This window comes from Austrofundulus limnaeus, unplaced genomic scaffold (genome assembly GCF_001266775.1).
Source record: "Austrofundulus limnaeus strain Quisiro unplaced genomic scaffold, Austrofundulus_limnaeus-1.0 Scaffold42, whole genome shotgun sequence".
NCBI classification, from domain to species: Eukaryota; Metazoa; Chordata; class Actinopteri; order Cyprinodontiformes; family Rivulidae; genus Austrofundulus; species Austrofundulus limnaeus.
In genome coordinates, this window is record NW_013952444.1 from 1,176,920 (window position 1) to 1,197,582 (window position 20,663).

Genomic DNA, 20,663 nt, shown 5'->3' on the forward strand with positions numbered 1-20,663 from the left:
GAGGAGAGACGAAACGTTTCATTAGAGAAGAACCCGTCCAGAAGACCTATACAATTATTTTCTTTTTGATCACTTGGGTTGTTACCGACATCTGGTGAAAATTTCATGTCATTAGCACCTCTAGTAATATATTTACTGAGAAAAATGTTGATGTGTTCAATACTTATTTTACCCGCTGTATAACTGTAACATTGTAACAAAAATGACTTGAAAGGACTTGAAATTGCAAGTTTCAGACTTGGGACTTGACTTGACAGTTGTCTGTCTTGATTTGAGACTTGAGGATAAAGACTTGAGACTTACAAAAGAAGGACTTTGTTAGCTACAGTCCGTTTGGGCAATTTTTTTTTACGAAGGATTGGTTAAGGAAATAAAGATTGCAGACCGTTGTTCATGCTCGTATTTCAAGGACCTCATTTAATTGAAACAATTTCTGCTGTAGTTTAATCTTTTTTTTGGAAGGACAATGTACTTTGCAGAATTTGACTCGAACAAGTCAGCAGTTGTAGCTCAGGAGGAAGTGTGGTCTTCTGCCAGTCATAGACAAGTTAGTAGTAAGGCAGTTAGAATCTGTCTGAACCCCATGTGGCCCCTGATCCTCTTTCAGTTCTCTTGCTAATTTCTTATTTTCATGTCTACCTTAAAAGTAAGGATTAAATCCTTCAGGGTTCTATGGGGAACTGCTCTGTAGATTCAAGCCGGAACCCTCATCCTTAGCTTCGATGGCTGATTTTGCTCATGACATGTCTTCTGAACTCACAAACAATGGTTATTGATGTTAGGCAGGCAGATTTGCTAAACGCAACAAGTGTCACCTAAGAAAAACATGAATCTCTGTCTTAAAAACACTCCTGAAATTATTCACTACTTTGTTTCACCAGGTTATGGACACGCTTTCTAAGCTCTCTTACACGACAGTGGCTCAACAAGGAGGATTCAAGTACGTTTTCTTAAATGGAATTATATTGTTTTAAACAGAAAAGACCCTTAAACCCCCTCCAGCTCGCACCTTTCCTTCCTCCATCCACCTCCTGCTCCTTCACACCTAACCATGAAGCCACAAGAACAACCATGAGTCAAACACAAATTTCCACTTTAGCAAAACATTTGCTTTGTTACCAGAAATGACCAAAAAGGTTTTTCTCCAAATGTACATTTACTGCTTAAATCACTTATGTACTGAAGTTTTCTTCCTAGTAACAGAATTACAAACAGCTTCGGTATCAGCTTTTATGAATATGAAGAGTTGATGCTAAAAATGTCTAATTTTTTCTTCAAAATTTGCACAATTTAGTTTGTATGACCTTTCCTGGTTTTCTAAGTATAAAAGTTGCTATTGTTTACTATCTAAATGAAGACATTAAACTTGTTTTCCTCTCATATTCTGACCACTGGCTGAAGCTCTGCTGTCACTTTCAGACCATTTCCAATGGAGGAGAGCCTTAAAGACGAGGGCATCTACAACAACCTGGCAGACTTGATTGAGTGAGTTTCAGGCTCCTCTCTGCGGACGCTTTAGTGACGCTGATAGAACGTGACGCAGAGCTGGTGCTCTCATCATCCATGATCTCCAGAGGTCAAAACAACAAAAACAAAACTGGACTTCTATTCTGTTGTTGAAGATGTTTTACTTCCTATCCAGGTAGTTTTTCCATTCATGAAATGAGAACGTAGAATTTGAAGTTTTGTGTGTAACCTAGATTCTTATTCAGATTAAACTGCATGCCCCTTGCAATGGAAACTGATTGGGGTCTTTGATAGCCTGACTCACAAGAAAGCTGCTTTGGCACCTGCATGACAGTGAGTTCGAGTGAAACTGGCTGGGTATCAGGCTCAGTGTTTCACTGTAGGATTTAGAAAGCCGATATCTGCAAACTCCTCTCTTTAAAGTAGTTTTTTTTCTCATTCGACGTAAAGAACTCCAACCATTGTTATGGACTAATTATTTATATCTGTTCTACCTTGACACTGTCCAGTAATCATAGCTTATGATTAACTAGTTTCGGCTGTTTTACTCTATCGGCCCTAGACTTTAAGACTCCAGCAATGCATGACCTCTCTTATTTTGATAAGGTAGCTTCTGGGCTGAGAGCCCTGTCATTGGTTAAGTGGTTACAGTTGGCAATCTGTGATTGGTTGTAAGCATGTCACATGATGTTATATTATCGGCCGCTCTCCGCTAAGGAGCTAGCCACAACACGACAGACTTCCTGATTGACCTCTGCTTGTTGTTGCTCAGATTAAATCGTTTGATGACCATACACGCAGACTTTCTGTGCATTTATTCCAACGTGTTTTTGCATTCTTGGTAAATCTTGCTTCGACACCCCGACGACTCTCCACTGTGAGGGGAGTGAGTTTAATCTGCATGTGAATCTAGGTTGCATAACTCATGCAGTTTAAAAAGCCTGGAACTCCACATGCTCCAGATTTTGGAGAAAGCTGAAGACTTCAACTACAGAATACAAGTCCATTTTTTGTTTTCTTTTTTTAGAAAAGTTTGCATGTTTTTTTTGCAACATCACTATTTCAAACCACATTTCCCCCCCATGGTGACTGAGTAGTTGACTAATTAAAAAGATGATAGAAGCTAAAACAGTTAACATTAGGCAAATGGGAAAAAAACGTACATGTGACAACTGATGTGCACATTTTAGAGTCTTTAATTAATTGTGTGTGTGATAGTGAGAATGCTCTTGAGGATGAGGATGAGCTGTACGCGGCAGTCTATGGGCTGGAAGAACAGTATGCAGGAGGGGAGATTTATGAAGACCTCATGAAGACGGAGCCGCAACTGACACTGGTACCATAATGAGTCACACACACACACACACACACACACACACACACACAAGCTTGTATTTCTATCCTTATTAGGAATGTTGATTGACTTCTATTCACTTCTAAAACCTAAATCTTACTCTAAAACTAACCACCCCAGTACATACCTTAACCCTAACCCTACCCAGCCACACTACTGCCTCTTAATTATCATATATTATTTTATTTTAACATGTTGGTGACAACCTTGTTAGACTCTTAGCAAAAATATCTCATGATTCAATGGAAAGCTTTTACCAAAACTCTCAGAAAGTAATCCCTACATCTACCTCTTTAATGATTAACTTTTAAAGTCACTCCAATTCAAGATGGCTGCTGCAGCTCATCAACTTTTACAAACCTCAAGACGGTTATAATTAATCAGTTTTAGAGATACTTTGCTAAAGTTTAATGAGGTAGTAGCCAAGAGTTATCCTCTTCATTTACATTACACTCTTTTAATTGTTAAATAATCTTATTCTAAAAAGTATTGCAGGGCTATATACACTAATTCAAGGAATAAAAATCAATCTGTTGTGTTCTGGTAAACTAATTTTCACAAATGATTGCAGAGCTTGTCAGTGATTATTATAAATCAAAACACTAAACTCTTAAATATCCCCGTGTGTGTGACTATGGGAAATACAAATCACACACTGATTGGACAGGTCCAGCAGGTCAGTTAAAGTAGCCAATCAGATTGCTGATAGTTGTGCTACTTTCACGTTTGACTCAGGCCCTGAAAAGGAGGTTAAACTTCAAAGCAGTCACAAGAGCAAAGTGTTTCAGATGAAAAGGAACGCGGCTACATAAGTATGAAAAAACAAACTTTTACACATTTGGACCTGCTACCTTTTTCAGAAAACAGGTTTGTATTAAACGTCAAAAAATATTTAACTAACTTGGTAAAGTTAAGTGGTTTAATACAAGCTGAAAAGAAAATTTAACCCAATTTTTTATATCAAGCTTCCAAAAATCACTGATTTTTAACTCCTCAAATTAAATGATGCTTTCTTTTTCATGCTCCGTTATTTGTAATGAAATATATTTTCTGGCCATTTCCCCACACTCTTCCTACACCTAAAGGTTGTCAAAAAACGGCTTTGCTTTTGTTCAGAAGCACGCAGTCTTTTTGACTTTCTTGTTTGCAGATATCCTGAAAAGATCTGGTTTCTCTATCAGATTATTTAAAAAAGCATTTCCTTTGGTTTTTGTTTGTTGCTAGAAGCAGGCAGAGGTGGATGTGCGGAGCTGCTGTCTCTCAGAGATCAAACAGACTGAAGAGCGATACACAGAAACCCTGGAGTCCATTGAGAAGGTTGTCGCACTCATTTCCTCTGCGCCGTTCACAAGTCGAGTTTATTTATAAAACAAGCCGATGAAAATAATTAAGAAAATGCAAATATTTCTGTATGAGACTGTTAAATCAAATTTGATCATCTTTACCACAGAACAGAGCACTCTGAGTGCAACACGTTGAGATTTTTGGGGCATTTGAGGGAAATTTCTTAACATTTCCCCCAATTCGCCTCAATATCACTTCATCAACCATCTGTCTGTGAAAATTTTCAGTTTGAGTATTAATCACCAGGAAAAAAGCTATAAGGTTGAAATGTTTTTTTTTTTGGTCTTTTTTTTTCAGTATTTCCTGAATCCACTGAAGAAATTCTTCTCCGCAGCTGAAATTGCTAAAATCTTTGTCAACATTCCTGTAAGTTTCACGATCATTTGGCCGTCTTTGCTACGTGACATGCTAATAAAACCCACCTGTTCAGATGTTCCTGGCTTCTCTCGTCCAATCAGGACCTGGTTAAAGTTCACAAGAGCCTGATGGTCGATCTGCAGGATTCCATCCTGAACAGAAACGCCTTAAATCTCTACCAAATCTTTATTGACTACAAAGACAGGTACAAAACGAATTGTTGCCAGAGCAGAGTTTTTACTGTTTCTAGTAGTTAAAACAGATTTAGGTTTTTTGAATGTTCAATAATTGACATACAGTATTTCTGTGTAGCTAGATTTTCATTTATTTCAACACAGCCCAGTTTGAAATGTAAGAATTTTTAAAAATGTTGCCAATTTTTTTTAATTTAAGCTTTATTTAAGCTGATAGCATTTAATAAAATATGATAAGTATTTTGTATCTAACCCAGTATGTTTCCTGTTATTCTGACTTATAGACTCCTCATTTATGGGATATACTGCAGTCAGGTGGAGATCGCCATCGCCGTCTTAGACCTCATCTGCAAAGAGAAAGAGGACGTTCGTCTAAAACTAGATGTAAAACTTTTAAAGACTTAATCGTAATGCCGCCTCGTATCCTTATTGTTCATTTTGCACAAGCTGTAGTGGCCTCCTGTGTATGTTGTGGTGCATTACACCCTTCTTAGAATAGATGATGAGGATTTATTTTATTTTGATGTTACAAATTAAAAAAAAGAAAACAGCAACTCTTTCACTGAATGCTGGTTGTATTTGAGAATTAAAAAGGAAAATGCAGAACATTTAAAATATTACATTAATATCCAACGAAATGAATAGTTGATGAGAAGTAAATTTATTGTAAAATAAAATTAAAAGTTTCTATGAGGATAAAAATAACTTGCATTGTTCTACACATGTTTTTTATTTTCAGGAGTGCTCCAAAAGGGCCAACAATGGGAAGTTCACACTGAGGGATCTGCTGGTTGTTCCGATGCAGAGAGTTTTAAAATACCACCTTCTTCTGCAGGTAGACCAGTTTAACGCGTTCATTTTACCAGACATCTTAAAATAAACCCAGCTGAGTCACATAACTGAAAACAGCTTTTTTTCCTCAACTGTCCTTCACTTTTATTTTGTATATAAAAAAGCTTTAATTAAGTTCATGTTGATTGATAAAATAAGACAAATTAAAATTTACAAATGGAAATAAAATTTAGTTTTTTTCACTTTACTAAGCAAAATCTTTGAAAGAAAGAAAGAAAGAAAGAAAGAAAGACAGAAAGAAAGAAAAAGAAAGAAAGAGACTGTTATTTGCTGTCTCACCACTAGAGGGAGACATCCTCCACATGTTTGTTTTGTTTCTATTTCCCATTATTGTTTCAGCTGCTCTAAAATAATTGGCAAACAATCACTGTTGAACTTGCATCTGCTTTACTTTTGAAATTTGACCATAGATACTATAAATATTTCCATTTTGTTAAACTATCTCATTGTCTAAGGCATCTTTGCAGAACAATATCTGAAAGTCTCATTTTAAATGTTTTTTTTATACAGTTTTAAATCCTCAGCTGATACATATTAAATGTATTGCAGGTTGGTTAGGTGTGATTCCTTGCATCTTTCTCTGGTTTTCCTCCAGGAAGCAGCAGACACTTAGCCTTTCAAACTCCCCCCCATTTTACTGATAAATTACACCCCACCTCTGCTGCCTCCCCTGGTTTTATGAATCAGAGGTCAGATTACAGCTGGCAGCACAGAAAAGGGCAATGCTTGGAGAGATGCTTTAAAATGTTGTAGAGGGTAAAGGCCTCTGTGGTAAATGGTGTTGATTCAAGGGGGTCTCATAACCTCCCTGAGGAGGAACTGTGTGTGGGGGGGCAATAAGAGATGAAGGGAAAAGGAAGTTGGTGGGGCGAATGATTCAGCTTTTATTATGGAACACTTTTAGAGAGGAAATCATCTCTTAAGCATTGTCACTCGTACTTACTTTAATACAATGACACACAATTATTTAAAAACGTGGCTGATGAGTAACATACAAGTAGAATTAGTTTTTTATTGCTTTTCACATCGTAGAATTCATCAGTTTGTCAATAATTACACATTATGACTTTATTATGACTGCATTTTTTTTTCTAATTGCATAAATAGCTGTCTCGTTTGCAGAAGAAAAAATAATTTGTGCTGGTGGATACCACGAGACAGCTGCTGCGCTGCAGATATGTGCAGACGTTACTAACTGGCCTCGCTGAAGAATAGGAGCTCGGTGTCACGCAATAATCAATGAGCGCTGATTATCTCGAAATGCCATCTAATCTGCTGATCAGTCTTCTCCACTGAGCCAAACCGGCACTTCACTTTAAACATACGTTTACTTTGGCTTCAAATTCAAAGGAAATTTTGTTGTAGTTTTAAATGAAAAGAAAAAAAATCATTAAGCTATACCATATATTCATACATGTCAATTACAAAGTTCTTTAAATGTTTATTTTTAAAATGTTAACCCGTCACAACTTGCTTAAATGCGAATGTGTGATATCCACTCTGGTTTCGTCTCTAACAGGAACTAGTCAAACACACCCATGATGCTGCTGATAAGAACAACTTGAAGATTGCTCTCGATGCCATGAAAGTAAGCGTGGTGCTTCTTTGGTTCATGTTGTGATGTTTTACTGTGATCAGCTTGTTGCAGATAACGTCACTTTACAGACTCTGCCGCTCTGCCGTCAGCTTTGATTTCATTAAAAACTGAGTGACTTTTGCTGCTTTACACGGTCACAAACTGATGAGTTTGTAACATTTACACTTTACTGAGGACTGGCTGCAATAATTACCCATCTTGAGGTTTATTCTGAGCTTCTATAAGCAGCTAATCGGTGCACCTGGCAACCAGTGTGTAAAAAAATAACCCAACAAGTAAATAACTTAACACCTTAACAGTCTCCTGTGAGGCTCTATATTCAAAGTGAAGTCAGTAGGGTCCACAGGCGAGCTGCCGCCAATTAAGGTGACAAAAACTAAATGAATGTTTAATTTACATACTAACATTTAACATGAGTTACAGTAAATTTATTTTTTTTATTTTTTACAAAACCTGAATTATCAGCTTATGAAACAGTTTAAAGGTTTTCTGATGGTTTTGTTGTTACACAACAACACAATAACCAAAAATACAAAAAATAAAAGCATGCTGAACGGTCCTTGTAAAAATGCGTAAAGCCTCCACCTTTCATCCCAGAGTTACAAACTCATCTTATGTTTGTGGGGGGTGGTGGGGGGGTCTGCTCAGAGGTTGTGAAAATACTAATTTATTGTTTATATTTTTCAAAAAAATCACCATAACAAGTCTATTTGTATAATTACAACTTGGTATCACTTTTTTTTTTTACTTTTCAAAATAAAAGTTTGTAACTATTCATGTTAAGCTTTTATTATTTTGATAAAGACATAAAGGTTGAACGGGTCTTTGGGAGAGGTGGGGAGTAGCGAAGGATCCGGGGGGTGGGGTAGGGGGTGTCTCAGCTTGGCTTGGAAATAAGAAATGGGTGGGGCTTTGATGAAAATAGGGTTGGGCAGCACTGGTTTAACCGTTTAGGAGATGTTTTTGGTAACATACACCCACGCAGATGTGCAAAAACACCATCGTCACCAAAAACCTTGCTATGGATTTTTAGATTATGTTTAACTTTTTTTTCTTTGTTTACCACATTTAATCCAATTTTACATTTGTGTTGCTGTGCAGGAGGTAATGTCCCACAAATGAATATAACTACCTTAAAAGAAAGATATATAAAACCCGAATATGACTACATTGAAATAGGGCTGCGCGGTATATGCTGTAGACCAGTGGTTCCCAAACTTTTTATCTTCTGACCCACAAAATATCCATGGCAAAAACTTGTGACCCCAAATATTACTGGTCTGAGTACAAAAACTTTGTTAATAACCCTAAAAACACAGGCTTTTTGACAATCTAAACAGCTTGTACACAAATATAAATACTTATTTTTACTTATTTTGTGTTTTTGTAATAATTATAGGGAAAATATTACATCAGCAATTATTTTATTACCCTTTAAATTGGTTTCTGGAGATTATCCAAAGTGCTTCATGACCCATTATTGGGTCCCAAGCCCAACTTTGGGAACCAAAGTGCAGTGGTTCCCAAACTTTTCAGCTTTTGACCCACAAAATAACAGTAGCAGAGACCTGTGCCACCAACTATTTTTGGATGATAAACATTTGTATCAGGTCAACTAAACATGGGCATAGTAACAATATTTATTTTACTACATTTATCCATTTTAAATATACTAACCTCACTCCTTTGTAACAACTAAGGCAAAAATGTCATTAATTCAGAAAATCTTTTCAGGACCCCACCTTGATGTTTCGGGACCCCACTTTGGGTCCCGACCCCAACTTTGGGAAATACTGCTGTAGACGGTAGAAACGGTATGAACTTGGCCTACGGTAGAAATTGACCCTCTACCATCCTGTCGTCATTAGTCATCGCGCCTGTGTCAACATGGCTGCGAGTGCAGAGACAACTGAGCAGGAGTTTGAAATATAATGATGAAATTCTAGCGTTTTAAAACACGTATAGAGAGAATAAATCCTCAAAATTCCCCCCTCCCGCTGTAGAGAAGTTATGTCGTGTCACGAGATCATTTCCTCCCCTCCCCCCCGCTGCACGTCGAGCAGAGCAGAGCTTTAACAACTGTAGTTTTTCACACCCAGTTGTCAGAGAAAAAAAGTTTTATGTATTGTTACCCACAGAAATTATTTTAAAAAAAGACGTGGACGTTCGTTCAGTCGTAACTCCATCTTGTAAATGTAAAGTCGGCTTCTACTCTGATGATGAAGATGATGAAGATGAGCGCGCAGCAGAGCAGCAGCTGAGAAGTTCAGCAGGCAGATATTAAAGCAAAAATGCTGGGTTTGATTAAGATTAATTTTCTGCAAAAAAAAAGCTCTAAAAATTACATTATCTGAACTTTTTATGATAATTTTCTACCGCGATATATACCGTTACCGTGAAGGGATTCAATTTATACCGTGATATGAATTTGAGGTCATACCGCCCATTGAAACAAACAAAAACTAATAATCTATTTATTATTTGTAAAGTAAATATATTTCAGTTTTCTATCAATTCTTTATATTTCAAATCATGTAATTTGACTTTTATGATGTTCACCTGCTTGTCTGTGAGCCACAGCCTCATTATAAATGAACTGAATAGATTCATCCAACACAGGATCAAGAAAGTTTATTGTTAAATAATTGTATTGTCTATTTCTTCAAGGGTTCTGCACCATGCTTCGACCACACAAAGTATACACTTTTGACATGTTTCACTGTTTTCATATTGAAATAATCTAATGGAATGTGTGTGTGTGTGTGTATGTGTGTGTGTGTATGTGTGTGTGTGTGTGTATGTGTGTGTGTGTGTGTGTGTGTGTGTGCTGTCCAGGACCTCGCTCAGTACGTCAACGAAGTGAAGAGAGATAACGAGACTCTGAGGGAGATCGACCAGTACCAGAGGTCTATTGAAAACCTGGTAAACCAAAAAATGTTTTTCTCCACAAACATCTGCAGGTGTTAGTGCGCACGTTGTTAGAATAAAAATGACCGTGGAAATTCCTTTTTTTTTTTAAAAAAAAGCTTATTCAATTTTGCTCACATTTTTACAACTTAAATAGCTGCATAAATGTTTCATACTGTAAACCTAACAGTCATTCACTTTGTAAAATAAATAAATAAAAAAAACAGCTGACGTTGAAGCTAATATGTAGTTGCTCCCTCACATCAGGTAAAAACGGAGCCCAACGTAACTGCAGGCATATGGAAAGTAATGTGAAAAAATATGTTTCATTCATCTCAGCTTGAGATGTTTGGTCAGGCTCCATGTAATATGAAACTCATCACTTGACTGCGAGGATCGCAAACTAGATCAGGGCAAACAGAAAATACATAAAAACCTGCATATCTGTGATCTGCTGTGAACCCTGGATAAAATGTTGTATTTTATTTAGAGAAGAAAAACCTGCTGTTTCTGAAAACAAGAAATGAGTTGTTTCTGATGACCGGAAATAAACAGAATTCACTTTTATTGCAGTTTCACATCTCTGAGCATGACATCATGACTAACAGGATGTGATTAGCAGATTTCGTCAGTAGGGGTGAGCGATACTAGGAATTTTGGTGTTGATCCTATACCAAGTAATTATAGGGATAGCATCGCCGATACAGACAAGTAGGGTTCTCTACAGTTCTAACCATGATTAGCAAAGTTTAGAATATAGGCAGAGGTTCTTGGGTGGGCGGAGTTTGGCAAAACTTTTGACTGGTTGAACTTAAGCAGAATTATTACACTCCTCTACATGTATGGCGTTCAAATTTCATGTTGCTAGCACCTTCCTGTCTCGATTAATAAAATTATTATTTATATTTAGAAATACAGGTGCTTTCTGTCCTTTTTGACTAAGCTACACATCCCCGCAGCTGTCCAGACTGACCAACCCAGCTTCTTCAAACTACCCAAAATAGTATTCTTAAATGTCCTGATGCATCTCAGTAATCCAGGTAAAAAATCAAAAAGAAAAAAATTGTATAGGTCTTCTGGACGGGTTCTTCTCTAATGAAACGTTTCGTCTCTCCTCCAAGAGACTTCTTCAGTCTGAGAGTTTCAGGCAAAATTCAGGCTTTTAAGCACTGCTTCCATGTGACTGATGCTCACATCACATGGCTATCGTTGGCACCTAATTAACACCTATTGTTAACAGGGGGTGGAGTGATACTGGCAATAGCCGCACTGTAGGAGGGGGACAACTGAAAACGGAGGCCTCCACCTCTGTTTAATGATGGACGGTCTTTCTTCACAAAAATGGCTTCTTTTACTCCTCTCTCAAACCAACGTTCCTCTCTATCAAGAATGAGAACATCCTCRTCTCTGAAAGAGTGACCGCTGGCCTGTAAATGAGTGAAAACTGCAGAGTTCTGGCCATTAGATGTAGCTCGTCTGTGTTGGGACATTCTTTTGAACAGTGGTTGCTTAGTTTCCCCGATGTATAACTGGTCGCAGTCCTCCTGGCACTTAACAGCATATACAACATTGCTCTGTTTGTGCCGGGGCACCGGATCTTTGGGGTGAACCAGCCTTTGCCGTAATGTGTTTTGGGGTTTGAAAGCTACTGGGACATCATGTTTAGAAAATAAACGTCTCAGTTTCTCCGAAACACCCACAACATACGGAATAACCACTGGTTTTCTTGGTTTGGGGTCTTCATTTTCACCTGAAGGTTGCATGGAATCCTGTCTGTGTTTCCTGTCTGCTTTCAGGAAAGCCCAGTCAGGATAACCACACTGCTCCAGGGCCTGTCGTGTGTGTGATTTCTCTTTCTCCCTGGCTCCTGGGTTTGTAGGGACACTGTCTGCTCTGTGGTACAGAGTCCTGATCACTCCTAACTTGTGTTCCAGTGGGTGGTGGGAGTCAAAATGCAAATATTGGTCTGTGTGGGTGGGCTTACGATACACGCCGGTTTCCAACCGTCCTCCATCCGAAACCGAGACATCGCAATCCAGGAACGCCAACCTGCCATTTTTTACATCCTCTCGTGTGAACTTAGTATATTCATCCACAGAGTTGATGTGATCAGTGAAATGTTGGACTTCCTGGGCTTTAATTTTAACCCAGGTGTCGTCAACATATCTGAACCAATGGCTCGGTGGCACCCCTGAAAAGGACATCAAAGCTCTCTTTTCTTATAGTAAGTATAGTAACTCTTTTCTTTAGTATTCTTAAACAAACTTTGCAAACATCTTTAACAAACTACGCACACAAAAGTGAAACAGACCCATCATGTCTTGGACAAACTCCACCCACTGAACAAAAACTCCAACTCATTACTGATACTTTTACTTGAAACATCATGTTCATTGAATAATTTTGTGATTTTTGCCTTTAGTTTATCAATTATGAGAAAACACAGGACAAAGATTTTAGGTAAAGAAAAATAGCAATACAAAACAATTTAACTGGACAAACCAGGGGTGTTCAAACATTTTGTCACATGGGCCAAAACCATAAAGTCAGAAGGACTTGAGAGCCAAAGATATTTTTCCTTTACCTGCTCAACAATAAACTAAGCATTGAATACTTTAATTTAAACAAATAAAATAGTCAGATTTATTGCTGGAAATGGATGCATAAATTAATATAGATCCTGGACTTTAAAAGTGTTTTGCAGGTTTCCCTTATTGAAAGAAATTTAGCAATTTTCTAAATTTCAATTGGGGAAAAAATAACCCAATTTAGTCAATTCTGATCAATAAAATCAGTATTTAGGTCACTCTTTTGTTGAAAATGCTTGCTGTATTCAAACAAATTTAATAAAAGAATTTAAAGCAGATTGGAGTGCAGCAAAATCAGCTTTTCAGTAGAAGTCACGAGATAGATGTGGAAAAAGAGTCTGGTTATTTAGAGACAAATAATTGGTATTGTTGCCAATATTTGTTATAAGATTTTACTTTGAGATAAATTTGCCCTAATAATAAATGAAGTCTCCATCCACATCGAACACTTGTTCCGGGGGGACAAATTTGTAAAAAATTAGTATAATTCTTGAACTGAAGTCAAGGGCAACACTAAGTCAGTTCAGGGGCCACAAATGGCCCCCGGGTCACACTTTGGACATCCCTGGTATAAACCAATATTTTCCTTTTTACCTTTTATTACACACTTTTTCAAAATAACAAAGCAACAATGTAACATAAATATACATATAACAATGCTCAACGCAACAAAAATACCTTCCATTTCATGCGGGGATGATGAAGAAGAGGCATTTTAGTCTTTATTCCGGCCATTTTTTTAAACTTATTTGTGACAAATAAAGTCAGTATTTGTCATTCTGTTTGCAAAACATGTCAGTTAAGTCAGCAGTGCAAATAAAGTGTAAACAAAAACATCAATGTCATTACGCTAGTATCGATTTGATACCTATACATCTTAGCATTAATACTATGAATACTTAGATGAAAACACTTACCTGTAGTAGTCTGGCCTGTTATCAGTGGCACAACAAGCAGTTTTAAAGTTGTTGTTAAGTTTCCACAAACTTTGTTCCCACTGCAGTCTTGTAGCTGACAGTGCACAAAATTCAGCTGTAAAACCACAGATTCACAACTTGTCAGGACTCGTGCCTTCCTTTTTCTGTGTGCAGGCTTTCTGACCTTTTTCTGAACTTTTCTTTATAACACCAAGTACCCGTGAATGTAAGGATTTTTAAAAACAGCTTTTTCCCTTTTCCTTCCTTTAGTTTACAACACTGTGCACAAAAAACTGAAGTGATGTAAAAGACGCATTTCACCTCCACTTTTTATCCCGAAAATGACCAAACTCGGTCATTTTTACAAATATTAGCCTCAAATTTCTAGGATGTTAAATTACAGTTGTGTTCATTTTTTTGTTGTCTTTCCTTTACTCTGACAACCGTGACGCACATTAAATTTTAAATCGTTTCTTGTAAATAGTGACTTTTAAAAGGCTGGCAGTGCAGAAAATGTCTGTATAACCTCTGAAAATGCCCCTTTTGATTTCAGAACCAGCCACTTATCACTTTCGGTCGACCAAAGGGAGACGGAGAGGTGCGCATGGTTTCCAGTATTGACAAGAAGAAACAAGACAGGTTATTTTACTTCAGCATTATTGTCCTGAAAGCTAAAGTTGGATATCAGACAGTGAATAACTGTACGAACAGCCTGTTCAGTGAATAAAGGTTGTTTAACTTTTTTCATTTGTCGGTAAGTTATTTTTCCTGAACAAAACTCTCTTCCTGTTTCACAGACATATCTTTTTATTTGATGTGGCAGCCATTGTTTGCAAGCGAAGAGGAGACAACTATGAGATGAAGGACATTTTGGACCTGAACCTCTTTAAGGTCACCAACAATCCCACGTCTGACAGAGAAGTCAAGAAGGTAAACATGGAACTAACTTTTTTTTTCCTCACTTTATCTTGCATTTTAAAATTGATCTCAAAGTTTAATGCTGACTGGATCCATCCTCAAAATATAGAGCAGCAGAGTTCTCGTTTAACATCTGCTCTGGTGAAGGTTTTACTACGGAAATAAACACATTATTCTTCCCTGTTCTGTCAGAGGTGCTTCCTCTCTCCTGGAAGACCCAGATTCGGAACGTTATAAAGCTTCTTTTTGTCACCCCAAAGGGTTTTTACAGATTCCTGTTTTTCGCCTTGAGGGAACGTTTGCAGGCCGTATTGTAGTGGAAGGGACTTGTTGATGTCTTGTTGATGGATGCCCACAGATGGCGTCTTCTCACTCTGCTGCTGATTGCTAATGTGAACCTGACAGCTCGCCAGAATGGGTTGTGTTTTCTTATGAAATAGACTCTATTATCATCATCATTGACTCTATTGTGCAGTTGTGATTTGGCTCTGTGCTGGTGTGGGACATGTGCAAGACAGTGATTAGTATTTAACATGATTAGTCATTGTCTTGATGTGCTTTTTGGGAGAATGCCCGTGTTTGTGTGTTTTTCAATTACAGATAATTTTGAATTAATTTTCTGGGCTTGAATAAGTGACATCTTACCTTTTTTATTTTGGTTCCCCTTCTCCAACATAATGCTTCATGAATTATTAACACCTTTACTTATGTGCACATAAAACCAAATATTCACAGTAAGTAACTCACTGTAGTACTTGTATGAATTCATTGGGATTTAAAGGCCTACCATCACTTAAAATAATTCATGTTACTACTCACTTATGAAGCCAGATTTTTAAAATAAATACTTATTTTTTGCTTGATCTCACATGATCTGTTAGAACTTAGAGTGCTGAGAAGGAGACATATCAAATTGTAACTCAATATATTTAAAATTTGCTGAGTTATAGTCATTTTTAAATAGGCCGGGATGTACAAAAACTCATATCTTTTCTGGTCATCTGCTCACCGGAACATATTGATGAATATAATAATAAATAAAATATAAACCACTCTCTGGTAAATCAGACTACCAGTCTGAATGAGTTTACCTGTATAAATAAAAATATTTGCCTTCAGTGATGTAACTCCTGTAAGACTTATCTTGGGGTCAAAAATAACATTTTTGTAGGAATGAGTTATTTATGCAAATAACTTTCCTGCATCTTCTCATAACTAAGCTATGAGAGAAAATTTTACCAAGGTTTCTTCTCATTACTTTAATATTTGTCTGTGCAAAGTGAAGTGACACAATTAGGGAACTTAGACTGTTCAAGTTGATTCATAAAAGATTATGCAATCATTTATTTACACAATTGAACAAAATCATAAATTACACCTGATTGTGGGTCATTTATAACAAGCGTCTAAGTTAAAATGAGGTAAAACTCGCGTCCGAATTTCTTTCACATTAAAACTCAGATTACTTATGTATAAACAGTAAAACGTCAGTTCTGATGTTAAGACTAACGATCTGCTGGCACTTCACTTAGGTTGTTGGCAAGGGTAAAGGGTAAAGGTAAGAAAAGATAATGAAATGAAGAATTAGTGTTTCTGTTTTAATTTTGAAAGTGTTTCAACCGGATTCAGCACGTCCCCTCTGCTCTCAGCTTCAAGTTGACACGTCACCCACCGAACCCGTCAGCGTTACCTGGTGCGTCTGCTTAAGAACCCCTGGTCTGGCTGTCTCACCGACGACCCTTCAGGAAGCTTGTCCAGAATGGTCCTTAGTGGAAAGGTGTCTTTCAGGTGACTTTAGTCCGCTTAAGCCGGGCCAGAGAGATTCCAGCTGTGGCTTCGGTCGCCTTTCAAAATAAAAGTCTCCCCCCCAGGGAGTTCAAAAACACTTGAGAGACGTATGTCTCCAGATGGACATGAAGCGGCTTGCCTCTGTCCTGGACTTCAGGCCACCCTATTTAGCTGATGGGTGAAGCCTGAGGCCCCAGCTGTTCCTCCGGAGAGAAACAGCTCCGTCCTGCTGCTTCGGCTTCAGCAAGAAGACTCTGCCTGTGTCTCAGGCGTCCGTCTTAGTAAGTCAGAGTTGACTAGATAAGCCAGAGTCAGAAAGGAAAGGAAGATAAGCGAGTTGCCAGCTGTCAGTGAAGGTCACTTGCTCTGCTGTTTAAACAGACATTATAATATCTTCTCTGCTCCTTTTAGCCTGTAAGAAATCACTGTAAACATTTATCATGATTAATTAAACCTTCTGCTTAAATAATCATCTGAACTTGTGTCCATATAAATGTAAGATTTTCTTAAGAAAACTCAAAATTATATTACTGATGTTTCAGTAAAAATAAAACAGTGATTTATAAAAACACAATGAAACATGGTGATGATTTCTGTGCTTCACTCAGTCTATTTCAGGCACGATAAAAGAATAGAAGTGATTCTATATTCTTTGTGACATGTCATTATTATGATTAACAAATGCTTAAACATTTTAGTTAAACAACCAATGAATCATGAACAGAACCGATTGTTTCTGTTTAATATCTGATTAGAGAGAACTGAAGTCCTCGTGTGTAAAGTGACCCGTCATGGCCTAAAATAATAGTTCAGCGTTCCTGCCAGTTCTCAGGCCTGTGCGAGACCTGCTTTGAGGCTGGAACTCCTGTTTCTTCACTCGAGGTGACCCCTACATATTTAATGAATAACTGTAAAAGTAATTTAGGTTGTTTGTGGCAAATTAAAGGAAACCACCTCTGTTTTAAAATTTTTTTATATATTTTTATTTATTTTCATTTTTTTCAGCTCAAGTTTTTCAGTGCTCTCAGAGCTGAACTCTGGTTAAACTCCCACTGCAGCTGCTCCTCTGTTGATGTTGACCGAATCCAGCAGGCAGCACACTTTTGTTGTTCCGCGTGGCTGGTGACCTCACTGGCTGCAAAACCACAGAGGATTGTTGACGACATTATGTCAGGAGAGCAGCATATTTGGAGCATTTTTGCCAACCTTGTCATTAGAGCAGCTTAATAACTGTCAGGAATCAAACTTTAGGAGAAGCTCAGAACGATTTGGGATGAGATGGGCTACTCAGCATTTAGTCTTTTCATCATAAATCAATGTTTTATTGCTAATTTGTTATTTTTTGTTGTTTATCCTTTTGAGGTTTCAGTCAGCATTTTAGTAGATCACATTCTGAGTCTCTATATCTTGTAAGAAAACATGTTATTTACTGATTAGGCAGGAATAAACCGAGACAGATTTAGATTTTAGACTTGAACCTTTAATTGCAAATGAATAAGGCCATGAACCCGCTTTCAGCTGGACCAAATACTGACCTGTATTCAGTCTCTGAGGTATTTTCCCCAGAACCGGGAAATCAAAAAGTTCTTATACACAATCTACTAACTGAACCAATCCCTCTGGGGTAAAAGACCTCACTGATATGGAAGGCCCTTCCTGCCAAATAGTTCGGTCTTAAACACAAATTCTGAAATCTGATGAAATAACTGTTTGTTTATCTGTTGGGTTAGCGTAAGGCAGGTTTTCACTAATCTTTCCCTTAAACAGTGCAGCCTGTACTGACATGACGAGTCACTCAGAACAGAGTGAACACTACTGTTTAATCAGAGTTTAAACACAGTACATAAGAAATACATAATTACACATTTAATTATCAAGAATAGTTCAGACATCTCCATGAAGAACAAGAATGTGTAGTGCTTTTAGGAATCAGTGTTAAACAGAATAAATTTTCTTTCAATCTCACTAAAGCATGCACTGAAATGAACCAAAACTAACTGTACTAAAAGTCAAAATGACTAAATAGATCTATGCAAGATTGTTTGAATAAAATATTTGTTAGTGTTATTGACAGTTTGTCCTTTTTTTCCTTGGTGTGGTTATTTAAGTTAAAGCTCTCTTCAGTTTGGACACTTGATACAAAGTTTATTGATTAAGCACCATGTTAATGCGGTAAAAATTAAAAGGCGTCATTTCCTGGGAAGTGATTAAACAATATTACGGTTGTGCAGAAAGACCCTCCCCCAAAGCACTGTTGTGAAGATGTGTTGAAGTGGGAGTGTCTGAAACGGTAGGAGGTTCTTAAAGAGACAGAAGCCGATTTGAAGGTGTTTAGATGCAAAGTCGAGTATATTTTTGATATATTCAGCATTTTCATAACAACTGAAGGTAAAGGCCCTGCCACTCTTGACGTTTTAGACAACTTATGCCAATTTATGAAAATTTTAAAGACATCTTAATTGAAGATGGAATTGAAAAAATCAGCTGGAAACTTCTTTTAGGCATGTACATAATGTAATTCTAACAAACTGATCAAATATACAACTTTTATTATCAATTTAGACATAAAAATCTTTCATAAGTTGGCATAAGTTGTGTAGTTATTTAATTGTGCCTGGAAAATGTGTAATACACCCCCTATTTATTTTCCATAGACCCTTTAAAAGTCTTTAAGGGAAAGAAAAAATTATTAATATTTGATCATAATAATATTGTTGAGAAAGGGCAGAGATTTGTGAGGGTGTGATGGTCCAAACACTTTCTTGTTTTGGGTCTGAACACCTGCAGAAGAAATAATTTTGGAAAGCTTAGTTTCAAAATATTCCCAATGTTTGCGCTTCAGTGAAGTCACATTTTTGAACCTACACGTGCAGCAAATCATGTTTAATTTCTGTCTTCTTCCTGAAACCCACAGTGGTGCTACGGGTTCTACGTGACGCACCAGCAGGGGCACACCGGCTTCGAACTTTTCTTTAAGACCAGAGAGCTGAAGAAGAAGTGGCTGGATCAGTTTGAGATGGCAATGTAAGTACGAGGGCCCGCAGACACCACACATCGTGACCGTGGTGTTAGCGGCGGCCAAGTGTACGCGCGTCTATACGTCCTGTTTGTTGGTCTTTGTTTGCAACTGTGTTGTTTCCAAGCCGAGAGAGCTGTTGACTCGTTCAGTTTGATCAGGGTTTGGCCGGGCTCAGGCACACACTGCTGACGAACAAACAACACGTAAACTCATGACGCGTTAAAACAAACTATTCTAAAAATAAGTCAAAGTTACTCTGCCATGATTATTGATTAATTCACTGCCATTTGGAGATACAGTGGATTTTATTGTGTTTTTCTTCAAGATTTAGAGGATTTACAGGCAAATTTAAGCTGTGCCTCACCTTTTTTTTTGATTAAAGAGAGTATGCCTGGATAAAATCAATTATTTGGCTTCAAATGTCTGAATAATTCCACAGTATGTGTGCTTTTGCCTTCTTCAATATGTTTTCCCTTCTCGTAGTGCTTTGACACATACTTGGATGAGTTTGCTGTTGCAGCAGTTCAGATTTTGGACAATGTGTACTTTTTTTTTTAACTTATCTTTCTTTAACTTGACTGAAACAGTATACAGAGAAACTTACAGTAACTCCTGGTAATGCAACCCCCCTGATGCCTGCCCAGGGCTTAATGTGTATTTTACAAAATTTAGAAAAGAAAATACAAAACCCCCTCCTGGCTTAAAGCTGTTTTGCCACAGAAAGCCTACAGGGGTTTTGCCTGAAATAAGCTAGGTGTGCTTCTGTGCATTGGGTAATGACACCAGAAGAGGCCAATTCAGAAAGTGAACATTGGACTAACCGTAGAGGATGAAAGCTCCTGATGATGAACACACTCATGGAGCCGTCAGTTTGATTTCTTTCTTTACAAAAGACATTTTTGTTTTTGTTGAGCTCCATCCCAACAAGGACAACTCTACCTTGATATATAATAGGAATCAATAATTGACGCTTTACTTGCAAGAATCTTTCTCAAGTCATATCAGAAGTTTAACACTTATAATATACTGAGGATGGATATTGGGTTTTCCAAGGGGCCTCATGAAAACTCAGGTTGCAAAGAAAAATCAAACAAACAGGTAGAGGTGTATAAAACACTTGTAAAGAAATAACTAAGTAAAAGAAAAAATACCTTAACAGAAAATGACTTTGGTAACAATAAGTTTCATTGATGAGAAATTTGCTTACAATATTGGGAAAGTAAAAGTATTTTCCTGTACTCTAAAAAATCAAGCGTTGAATTTACTTAACTCAGTTATGTCAATTGGTTCCACTAAACTGAGCTGAGTAAATGTACAGCAAATTACTCAACTCAGTTTAGGGGAACCAGTTGACATAACTG

General features: G+C 37.4%; 1 protein-coding gene across 1 annotated transcript in view; it reads left to right on the top strand.

The window, feature by feature from the left end:
• The window catches only part of LOC106516896 (guanine nucleotide exchange factor VAV3), a 63,043-nt gene that overhangs the window by 11,374 nt on the left and 31,006 nt on the right, over positions 1–20,663 (top strand). Inside the window, exons 3-15 of the mRNA XM_014007485.1 lie at positions 882–940; positions 1,420–1,485; positions 2,686–2,803; positions 4,046–4,138; positions 4,463–4,531; positions 4,624–4,727; positions 5,001–5,100; positions 5,456–5,551; positions 7,088–7,156; positions 10,001–10,087; positions 14,131–14,216; positions 14,375–14,507; positions 19,198–19,307. Coding sequence (XP_013862939.1) covers positions 882–940; positions 1,420–1,485; positions 2,686–2,803; positions 4,046–4,138; positions 4,463–4,531; positions 4,624–4,727; positions 5,001–5,100; positions 5,456–5,551; positions 7,088–7,156; positions 10,001–10,087; positions 14,131–14,216; positions 14,375–14,507; positions 19,198–19,307 — 1,190 coding nt within the window. The remainder of the gene's footprint in view (positions 1–881; positions 941–1,419; positions 1,486–2,685; positions 2,804–4,045; positions 4,139–4,462; positions 4,532–4,623; positions 4,728–5,000; positions 5,101–5,455; positions 5,552–7,087; positions 7,157–10,000; positions 10,088–14,130; positions 14,217–14,374; positions 14,508–19,197; positions 19,308–20,663) is intronic.